Here is an 11,153-nt window from a genome sequence, read left to right on the forward strand (position 1 = left end):
GCGGAAATGAATCACCATCCTATAACCTGTAATAATTCTTTGTGGAATCAATTCATCTTTATCATTAGGAACGACAGTAATACCTCCCTTCTTTGGGACACAATGGACAGGGCTTACCCACTGACTATCAGCAACGGGATAAATTATACCCACTTCAAGGAGCTTTAATATTTCTTTTCTTACCACTTCTTTCATCTTAGGATTTAGCCGTCGTTGGTGATCAATAACTGGTTTGGCATCTTTATCCAAATTTATTTTGTGTTGACATAGAGTGGTACTAATGCCCTTAAGATCATCAAGAGTATATCCAATATCAGCACGGTGCTTCTTCAGAGTTTTCAATAATTTCCCTTCTTCATGCTCTGAAAGGTTAGCACTAATAATAACAGGATATATCTTCTTTTCATCAAGATAAGCATATTTAAGAGTATCAGGCAATGGTTTAAGCTCAAACATGGGATCACCCTTGGGTGAAGGAGGATCCCCTAGGATTTCAACAGGCAAGTTGTGTTTCAGAATAGGTCCTTGTTTAAAGAATACTTCATCTATTTCCCTTCTTTCATTCATATACGTATCATTTTCATGGTCTAGCAAATATTGTTCTAAAGGATCAGTAGGAGGCACGGCAATAGAAGCAAGACCAATAATTTCATATTTACTAGGCAATTCCTCATCACGGGGTTGTCTACTAAATTTAGCAAAATTAAACTCATGAGACATATCGCCCATACCAATAGTAATAACATCCTTTTCGCAGTCTATCCTAGCATTAATAGTGTTCAAGAAGGGTCTACCAAATATAATGGGACAAAGCTATCTTGTGTTGGAGCATCTGGAAACACAGAAATGCCATCATTTTTTACAACAAAACCAAAGACACTGCATATTGCATATCATGCTTCAAGGAGAACATCAGCACCATCATCAAGAAGACAAAACCTAGTCTAAAAGAGGGAATGCAAGCTTGGCTAGACACTTTGTAATTTATCCCATTGTATACATTCAGGCATACATGTGTATAGCCATCTATAATTGTCCCACCAATTAATAGAAAATGAGTTAGAGTGGGGGTCTTCCCCACTGTGTTTCCTCAACAAAAAAACAGGTGTCCAGATTTGTCATGAAACAAATGTTACCAGTGACAGGTTCAAAACTGCGCCCACCACTAGTATTTGACTTATCAGTGGCGAGCAGCCAAATGTACCCGTCACTGATATTTTTTGGTCCCAGAGCAAATCTGTCCAAAAATATCAGTGACGGCCCGCAATTAGTGCCCGCTACTGCTAACTCAAGTAATAGTGGCGGTAAAAAACTACGCCCGCCAGGGGCACCGCTCTGTCTCGCATTCAGCGAGTCGAGGCGTCTGACTCGCTGAAGGGCGCAAGCATCTAAGCCGGCCCATGCGCGCGAGAAACACCAGCCTATTTTCTGTTTTGCTTTTTCATGTTTTTTGTTTTTATTTTTTTCTTTCCTTTTTTACTTTTGTTTATACTTTAAAATATTCTAAATATATATATTACAAAAAACACTTTTTCAAAAACATTTGTAAAATTTTGAACAAGTATTTGAATAAAAGGTTGAACAAGAATTTGAAAAATGTTAAACAAGTATTTGAAAAAAATATTGATCATGTATACAAAAATGTTGAACAAGTATTGAAAAATTTTGAACAAGAATTTTGGAAAATGTTGAACAAGTATTTGAGAAAATGGTTATCATCTATATAAAAATGTTGAACAAGTATGTGAAAAATGTTGATCATGTATAAAAGTGACAAGTATATAAAAATGTTGAACAAGTATGTGAAAAATATTTATCATGTATAAATGTTGATCACTAGGGGAAACGAGAGGAAAAACACTAAATAAACAAGATACAATTACACATACGCTAAATCCACATAACATATAAAGGTGACAAAGATCCAAAGTCAACACACTGAGATACATAGGTAATTCTTCCCAATCAGTGAGCGGAGATGTCTTGATATCCAGATATGAATCTTCCCTTTCGGGGTCTTGAATCCCGTAGGATCTTTTCACATGGAGGGCTTGCTCTCCATGGGAGTAGTCCCTCTCTCGCAAGAGGAGGTGGATACAAGGAGCAAAGGCTCTAATATGAATGAGCTATCACTTTGCTAACCCTAGCTAGGAGGAGGAGGGGTCCTATATATAGTCTTAGTGCAAATGAGGGCGAAGTGAGGGGGTACATGGGCCTTGGACTTGAAACTGTGCTCAGATAGGCGTCGGACGTCCGGTAGTTACCGGTCATCCGATGGCTCACGAGAGACCGGATGTCCGGTAAGGACCGGACTTCTGACGTTTCGGCTCGGCTGAGGCGTCATCGGATTTCCGGACGCAGTCGGGCGTCCGCTGCGTCGGTCGTCCGGAAAGCCTCGGTCTGCTGGCGTTTTGGTTCTGGAAAAGGGATGCTAGATTTCTGGAGTGGGTCAGACGTCCAGGCGCGGGAGGGTGTCGAACGCCCAGTATGGGTCGGTCGTCCGTCCGTTGTAGTGTTCCTCACCGGGCATTCTGGCTGGCTGGACCTCCAGCTGTCGGAAGTCCGGTAACTACCGGTCGTCCGCTGGCTGTAGCTTTCTGGCAGCTCTTCCACTTGGTTCTTGTACTTGGTGTCGTCGCCGTCTTGTCCGTTTGACGTATAGCATCTTCACGTCCCTCATCCAAGTACCTGAGCATGCATAAGGTCTCTGATTGAGGTAGTAGCCATGTCTCACATGCGGAATGTGTAAGTTCAAAGAGGAGCGAGTTCACATAGGTTTCGATAGCGCGGGCACGAGCTCTTGTCATCGGACCGCTTGGTGCTTGGGCAGACGTAGATAGGTTCATGGAGATGGCCGTAGGATGCTCCGCATCAAAAGGGTTTAGCCTGTAGGGGGGACTTGATCACAACTACATACACCTAGCATTAGGGTTAGAGCTCTACTTACGATCTCGAGGTAGATCAAGCCTGTACTCGATACATCATCATCAACACAATCAAAGTAGGAACCTCTTCGAGAGGGCCCGAACCTGGGTAAATATTGTCTCCTTCATCCCATGTTACCACCAATTCGAAATCCACAGCTCGGGACCCCCTACCCTGAGGTCTGCCGGTTTTACCGCCGACATTGGGTCAGATTGCTTCTCATGTTAGGGAGTTTAGCTGTGTTGTGTGTTTGTTCGGGCCAAGCAACCCTTCTCTCTCTTGTCTCTCTGCTCTGGGCACCGTGTTCACTCCATCTTGCGATCATGCATGTATTGTGCCATCACTTTGTACTAATTCCCTATTCTTCTATCAATGGAAAGATACGGAGGCTTTGCGTATTTGAGGGGAAAAAATGTATTTTTCTCAGCCTTACCTTTTTTTTTGAATTTCTCAGGCTGACTTGGAGTTAGGTGTCGATCTGATTGACAAATAGTGGCGTTTTGTGAAGAGAAGATGGTAAGATTGTTAATATGAGTGAGATATATAGTACCTAATAATTAGCAGCTCTGTTTTGTTGTATAGAAACAGTGGAAGCTAGTGAGGCCACCGTACTTCTTCAGTATGCACCTTATTACACACAGACAATAGCACCAGCTCAATCTCGCGCTTTAAGTAATGTCCTCTTCTTATTGAAGGCAAGGGATGACCCCATTTTGACCGCTTTATTTTACCTTGGGTAATGTCCAGGAGATAACAGTAAGTGGGATATTAAAAGGTAGAGTTAGCTGCCAGGCTCCTTGTGGCACTATATCTTCACAGGAAGTTGTCATACAAAGTAACAAAACCATATAAGTGCATACAGAGTACTAAAGGGAATCAGATTCTAGAGGTCTGAATCACATTGACCAATAACAAACAACAGCCAGCGTCATGAAAAAGATAGGAGTTCATACAAAGTAGAACCAACAGTTAGTGACCGAAAACAAGTACTTCCATTGACCAGTAACAAAGCAGCGTAGTGCTAAAAGAGGGGCAGTGTCCTCATTCAAGAGAGCCTAGTCATATAGCATGCTAAAAGCTAATTCTAGATGTCTGAAACAGATTGAGTGCTAACCGAAGCAATGGTCAGTGACCAAAACTAAGACAGCGTGCTAACATCTAATTCTATTAGTCTGAAACAGATCGAGTGCTAACTGAAGCAATGGTCAGTGACCAAAAATAAGCACATACATCTAAACAGACGATATACCCTACATCAGGACAAGAAAAGCTAATCTGATCGCTCTGCAATTGAGTGCTAACAACTAATTCTTTGTCAACTCAGAATATGTCCAGGCCTGCATGCCAATCGCTTCTCACTTGTTCTCTGCAATTTCAACCACATGCCCAAGTCTCATGTCCTTGACAATCGCTTCTCACTTAGTGTTCTCTCTGCAATTTCAACCAAAAAAACAAGTGTCAGGACCACCAAACCTGGGACATGTTGAAAGCACGACTTTTTCCATGTTCTCTAAAGTAGATAGAATTACCTTTCATTACTGTGAGTCTCTAAGCTCAACACGTGTAGTTCTCCCAAGCATATTGTAACCTGCATAACAAATCAGTTATGATGGAACATCAATTTTGAATAGAGCAAACAAAATCAAACTTTAGACTTACATCCCCTGCATATCCAACACCATAACAAGATCTTCAATAAGCATAGATATGAAAGTTGGAAATCTATATGAAGCAATATACTCCAGTTCTTCAAGGTTAGAGATGTTTTGTTTTTTATCACCCTGATTGGCCTGTCAAGCACAACATATATCATTATTTCAGACGAGAACTAAAATACAAGCGTGTGGATTACTCGAATTATGAGAAAACTTACATCCCCGCCATGCTGCTGGAAGTTCCGTAAGAACCTAAAAAGGTCACACGAATTGGGAGCATAACTGGCCAGAGTGTTATTGGGGTCGTTGTACTTGAATAGCAACACCTTGTTAAGTAACGAGTTCAACGCAGCGTCTACCCTCCAATCCTTAGTAGTAAGCTTGGTCTTAGCCACAAGGTCATCAACTTTCGGTTTCCCTATTTGACCCATTGATTTATAGGCTTGGAAGACTACACTTATGAGGATCGTGACTGCTCTTGGTGACTTGACTGCTGGATGGTTGTGCAGGAATTTAAGGAACTTTTCCTTCTTTGCCTTTGAAGGACATGAACCAACTGTAGGGGAGACCATCAAGTTGTACAGTTCCTGGATATAACTAATTGGATATCCTTGGGAATCTCTGAATTCATCTACCAGCAATAGCCTAGCCAACATGGACAGATCTAATAACAGATTGGCAAAACTTCCATCGCACATGGGTTCACGCTTAATGCGACAGCGGTGTCCACTCATCCTTAGATCCTCCATAGTGAATTGCCCGCCCCAACTTTGGTGCCGGTTATGAGCATCAGTTATCACCTTAATAAACCCTGACCACAGATTTCTACCATACTTGGTGCAGATGACCGCTGAACCACCACCCTCAATTGGGCGCGTATCAACAACTCCATACTTGTTCAGATACTATCTCACTGATCTCTCTCTGGGTATCTTTAGATCATACACACACAAAAATCAAGTTATTTTGCAGCATACAACTTATGAAAAGACATGTGCTTGGAAACAATAATTGTGGAGCATATTAGTTTAAGCATGATAGGATTGGTTTCTGCTATCTATTAACTCAAGCAACAGAATTAATAGTTTAATACTACTCGTACTAGAAATTGGAGTATTACTGTAAGCAGTAGATAGAGCAACACACACAAACAAAAAAGTGATGTTAATGACTATAAACAGAACTGTGAGTGGCCAAACACACACAAAAAAAGGAATTCTGCAACTTTGATACATAAGGATTTCTAAATTAGTTCTTGCTCTCCTAGATAGTACTCCCTCTGTAAACTAATATAAGGAGGGAGTATAAACTAGTCCATGATCATCAAGTGCGGGGTTCTATAGTATTTCTATATAGGCTATATATCACCATTCGCTGAAATAAATTTAGGAAGATGAGGATACATACTAGGTTCAGCATCCATTGAGGCCAAATGTACAGCATAAGAACCCAGCAAACATCTCGGACCCAATCCGTAGAGCAATACAGAATACCGATTGTCCATGGCGCTGCTAGAATTGCCATGCGCAGACCATCATGTACCCGGTTTGTTGATATCCACTCAGCGCATAGCAAAATCCACATTAACCAAGTAAGAATACGCAACTTCAACCTCCAAATAGCTCCTTCCTTGAAAGCCTGTGCAACTTTCTTCCTGGCTTCTCTCTCAGCCCGCTTTCTTTATTGGCATGACGCCATATTTGATCCCTAATTGCTTGATAACTGGAAGAAAATATTTAATTATGTCAGACTAATCAATTAGTAAGCGCAAATGCATAATGCCGAATAATACACATATCCGAGGGAGTATGACAACTTGTCAAATAAGAAAATTACTCCAATCATAGCCAGTTCAGCAAAAAAAGTGTATGAAATAGTATTAGAGTTTGTTGGGCCGTATATGTGTGAGTAAGTCTAGCCCACGTGGCCCATGTAAACCAGTATATGTATTGTACAGACTAGAGAGGAATAGAGTTATCCAGAAATTTCCCAAACCCACCACACTTCAGAGTTTAACAGCAGGGTGCAGAGCTGGGTGACTAGATAATTAAAATACCATGCAAGAGCAGAAAAAAGTAGGTTACTGAAGAGCAAAACCATCATCCTTACAGAAAACTAGATTCCTGAAAGGATTCTAAGCAAAGAAAACAAAAGTACTATGTTCAAGACAAAAGAAAGCAAATCCATACTAGCTGCAACCTTATCCCTAGACTACACATGTAGCAATTTTAAAAAGCAAACTAAGCGCCCCAACAGCGACATGATTCTAACAAAAGGAGGCCAAAAGAGGCAACATATCTCTCAGTTTGTAAAAAATAAAAAGAACATGGGTAAACATTTAAGCCAAATCAAACAACAGTGATCTTGCATATCGGTGTCACTGTTAGGTGAATATATCAGTTTTGTAGGAATTTTGGGGCTTGCTACACCATTTGGAATCAAAACGATGGACGAGTATAATGAATATGAGCGTACAACTAATCAATTTGATATCTATTTCTAGAAGAGGAATGGGTGTTAAATCTTAAAACAACAAGTGCCAAGCCATTGCAAAAAGTTACTTGTCAGCTTGATATCTATTTGAGAAATAATTTCTCGATCGAATTTCTAACTCTCAAACAAAGCTAGTTCAAAACCTAAGAAGAGAATGTGTGGAACTCAAATCGTAGGTGATTAAGAAAACCTTTGTACGATAACTATATGACAATAGACAATCAGTACCTTCTTAAATGAGAGATTTGAAAACCTAATGATACATAAGAAGTAGCTGATTAACTGTCCGACAAACAAATACCACAAGCCAGACAACGACTTAACGTATAGTTCACCAAAAACAATGTATGAAACTCAAATGTTAGCAGAACAAGGGAACTTTTGCAATTAATTCTAATTAAATGATAGACAATTTGCTACATTCCAAAATAGAGATTCTAAAGCCTACATGAAGTAGAGTTTTAGTTAAGCAAACCCCTACGGAAGATGAATTAATAAGCAAACAAACAAGAAACGAACCCCCAAACAGGGAACCAGGACCCAAGCTGCACAAACAAGTTGAACCGCGAGGCAGCACCCACAAACCCGGGACCAAATTTAGGGACCTCAAACACCAATTAGTAGAGTGGATGAAGTAGGGGGCATACCGAATTCGTATCAGGGACAACACCTCTAGCCCACGGCAGTAGTCATCACCGGCACACCCAAAGTCCACGGCTACAAGGAGCTGGGTGACTGGATAATTAAAATACCATGCAAGAGCACAAAGAAGTAGGTTACTGAAGAGTAAAACCATCATACTTACAGAAAATTATATTCCTGAAAGGATTGTAAGCAAAGGAAACAAAAGTTACTATGTTTGAGACAAAACAAAGCATATCTATACTAGCAGCAACCTTATCCCTAGACTACACATGTAGCAATGTTATGAAGCAAAGTGAGCGCATCAACAGCAACATGGTTCTAACAAAAGGAGGCCAAAAAGAGGCAGCATATTTGACAGTTTGTAAAGAATAAAAAAACATGGGTAAACATTTAAGACAAATCAAAAAAAGTGATCATGCATATCAGTATCACAGCTAGGTGAATATATCAGTTTTGTAGGAACTTTGGGGCTTGCCACACCATTTGGAATCAAAACAATGGACGAGTATAATGAATATGAGCATACAACTAATCAATTTGATATCTAATTCTAGAAGACAAATGGGTGCTAAATCTTAAAACAGCAAGTGTCAAGCCACTGCAAAAATTTACTTGTCAGTTTGATACCTATTCCGAAAATAAATTTAGATTGAATTTCTAACTCTCAAACAAAACTAGTTCAAAACCTAAGAAGAGAATGTGTCCAACTCAAATCATAGGTGATTAAGGAAACCTTTGTACTAGAACTGTATGATAATAGACAATCAGTACCTTCTTAGATGAGAGATTTCAAAACCTAATCCTACATAAGGAGCAGCTGACAAACTAATACCACAAGCCAGACAATGACTTGGCATATGGTTCACCAGAAACAATGAATGGAACTCAAATGCTAGCAGATCAAGGGAACTTTTGCAATTAATTTCAATTGTATGATAAGAACACAATCTGGTACAATCTGCGACTGAGGAAGACAAATTAATAAGCATACAAATAGGAATGTAACCCCCGAACGACTCAATCTGCAGAAATAAGTTGAACGGCATGGCACCACCCACAAACCCGGGCCCAAATCCGAGGACCTCAAGCACCAATTCGCTGGGCAGATGAAGCAAGGGGGAAACAGAGCTTGTATCAGGGGGCAGTACCTCGATCCCACGGCAGTGGCCACCACCGGCACACCCGAAGTCCACGCGACAGCAAAGGAAGACCGAAGCGTACGGTGAGAATCGACCCCCGACAGCAGCCGCGGCCACCCCTCCCCGCCGCCGGAATCGCTCCTGCGCTCCACCTAATTGCAGGACGAAAACGAACTGATTACCCCCGTCGTCCTCGCCGCTTAAAGCCTTAAAACCCTAGCAAAGGGAGGAGGGAGGAGAGAGCGCGGACTCACACGCGAGCCGAGAAACGCGCGGCGCGGCGGATTCAGGGAGCCGTCACGGGAGCAGAAGACACCACGCTTCGCCGGAGGAGGGGAAGGCGGTCGTCGCTGGACGAGGGGAAGGCGGTCGTCGCTGGAGGAGACGCCGCCTTCCGCGGGACGAGGAGCAGGAGACGCCGCGCTCCCGTGGAAGGGGCGCGTCTGCCTCGCCTCGCCTCGCTTCGTTTGTAGCCCAGGCCCAGCTAGCGAGAACGCAAACGGTTTTATATATAGTCCTACAAAATGTTCACGCACCTCAAAAGAAGTGCTCACACACTTAATAAAGGGTTTTTGTATTTTAAAAAAAAACAAAGTGCTTACGCATTTTAATAAGGGAAAAAGGTCATTGCACTTATAATATGTTCACACATTTCTAAAAATTGTTCATGACATTTTAATTCATGTTGGTACCATTAAAAATGTTCACAAGATGTAAACAAATCATGACATTTTATAGCATCTTCAATGAGATGTAAAACATTATTCCTGCAATTTATGAAAAATGTGCATGGCATGTAAAATAGTGTTTTTAACCATTAAAAATGTTTGCAACATTTCCAAAAATGTTCATATGTTTAAAAATGTTCAGTAAAGTATAAAACCTTGTTTGTTCAATTTTTAAAAATGTTCATGGCATACATTAAAATTCCATAACTATTTAAAAATTTGTATGTGCAGTTTTTAAAAAATGTTCATGACATATATTAATTTTTTTAAACATCAAAAAATGGTCATGAAATTTACAGAAATGTTTATGAAAATAAAGAAACTTGTTCACATATTATTATTTTTATGTTCACATATTTATGTATACAATGCCACTTTATTTTTTGTGTCAAACTTTGAATTTTAATTTTGATCAACAAAATATGAGCTATATGTCATAAAAAATATATCATCGAAAAGTTCTCTAAAATGTGCATCCAGTGACATACTTTTGTGGTATATGACTCATATTTTGTTGGTAAAATTAATAGTCAAAGTTAGACATAAAAATATGAAGTGGTGTAAGGGCATATTTATCCCTTAGTTGTTTTGGTGATTGATGACAATGCTTTGCGGACTAATCATATGCATTGAGTATTTCAGACATATCATGACTAGGCACAAGACGATTTGATGCCCCTCGAAGACTGTTGAAGACGGTGTTTCTCTACGTTTCTTTTCGGTGGATTTGAGTCGTAGGAAAGATGTACTATTAAGAGGGGTTCGCTTTGGAAAGGTTTGGGCGGAATCATCACATACACGTCTACTCCTTTTGCACCATCTTTCCTTTGGCTCTTTGGAGCATCCTCCGTTTTTCTGTGTCTCTGCGAAATGAAGGACTTCTAGTGTTGCTATTCTAAGGCACGCGGTAGTACTGCTCTTCAGAGCGGTAGTACCGCGGGGCCTTGCGGTAGTACCGCGGGGCCTTGCGGCAGTACCGGCCGTAGGTGCGGTAGTACCGCTTCTTGGGAGCAGTAGTACCGCGGCCTCTGGCCAGGCTTAGCCGCTCGAGCGGTTGTAGGGGCGGATGTAATTTTTTTACATCTACGCCCTACGCGGTAGTATCGCCCCATGGGTGCGGTAGTAACATGAGCCCTGGCCTGGCACAGCAACATGAGTGGAAGTAGGGGCGGATTTAATTTTTTACATCCGCGCCCTACGCGGTAGTACCACTCCTGGCATGTGGTACTATCGTGTCGGATTTTTGCACAGATCCCAACTCAGCGGAAGTTGCCATGAATGTATTTTTATATGTCCATACCTTTCCAAATCTGGACTATCCCTGCCTTGCGTCAGGGTTGGTTTGGTTCCTACTGCATGGGCAATAGTACCGCGGTGTCTTGCGGTAGTACTGTGTGCCCTAGCGGTAGTACCGCGTCCTAGTATCGTGCTTCACAGGCTGAGTTGATGGATAACGGTTGGATTTGTTCTTCCACTATATAAGGGTTGTCTTCTTCTCCGAGTTGACTACCTCTTTCATCCCTAAGCTCCATTGTTGCTCCAAGCTCCATTTTCGCCCGATCTCTTTC

The 11,153-nt window shown here is 41.3% G+C and overlaps 1 protein-coding gene across 2 annotated transcripts; it reads right to left on the reverse strand.

Annotated features, from left to right (window-relative positions):
- Window positions 1-3,852: 3,852 nt before the first annotated feature.
- LOC125527672 (uncharacterized) lies at window positions 3,853-9,329 on the reverse strand. Of its 2 annotated transcripts, none has more exons than XM_087546765.1 (8): window positions 9,112-9,329; window positions 8,867-9,009; window positions 7,721-7,800; window positions 5,988-6,302; window positions 4,799-5,512; window positions 4,585-4,715; window positions 4,455-4,513; window positions 3,853-4,356 (listed from the first exon to the last, which is right to left on the reverse strand). In XM_087546765.1, the coding sequence occupies exons 5-7, from the start codon at window positions 5,327-5,329 to the stop codon at window positions 4,480-4,482; spliced, it is 696 nt and encodes a 231-aa protein (XP_087402891.1). In that variant the 5' UTR covers window positions 5,330-5,512; window positions 5,988-6,302; window positions 7,721-7,800; window positions 8,867-9,009; window positions 9,112-9,329; the 3' UTR covers window positions 3,853-4,356; window positions 4,455-4,479. The 2 variants fall into 2 exon arrangements, with proteins under 2 accessions (XP_087402891.1, XP_087402890.1); XM_087546764.1 differs by having other exon boundaries at window positions 7,721-7,808.
- Between the last annotated feature and the right edge of the window lie 1,824 nt (window positions 9,330-11,153).

The sequence above is a fragment of the Triticum urartu genome, chromosome 3A (assembly GCF_056163025.1).
Source record: "Triticum urartu cultivar PI428250 chromosome 3A, HENAU_Tu73, whole genome shotgun sequence".
Taxonomy (NCBI): domain Eukaryota; kingdom Viridiplantae; phylum Streptophyta; class Magnoliopsida; order Poales; family Poaceae; genus Triticum; species Triticum urartu.

What these genes read in the sequence shown, in the direction of transcription:
- LOC125527672 (XM_087546765.1), bottom strand. Translation starts at nt 5,329, where the DNA reads ATGGAGGATCTAAGGATGAGTGGACACCGCTGTCGCATTAAGCGTGAA. An exon ending in TCCAGCAGCATGGCGGGGAT is followed by an intron (nt 4,716 to 4,798) that starts GTAAGTTTTCTC and finishes TGTGCTTGACAG; the next exon opens with GCCAATCAGGGTGATAAAAA. An exon ending in GTGTTGGATATGCAGGGGAT is followed by an intron (nt 4,514 to 4,584) that starts GTAAGTCTAAAG and finishes TTTGTTATGCAG; the next exon opens with GTTACAATATGCTTGGGAGA.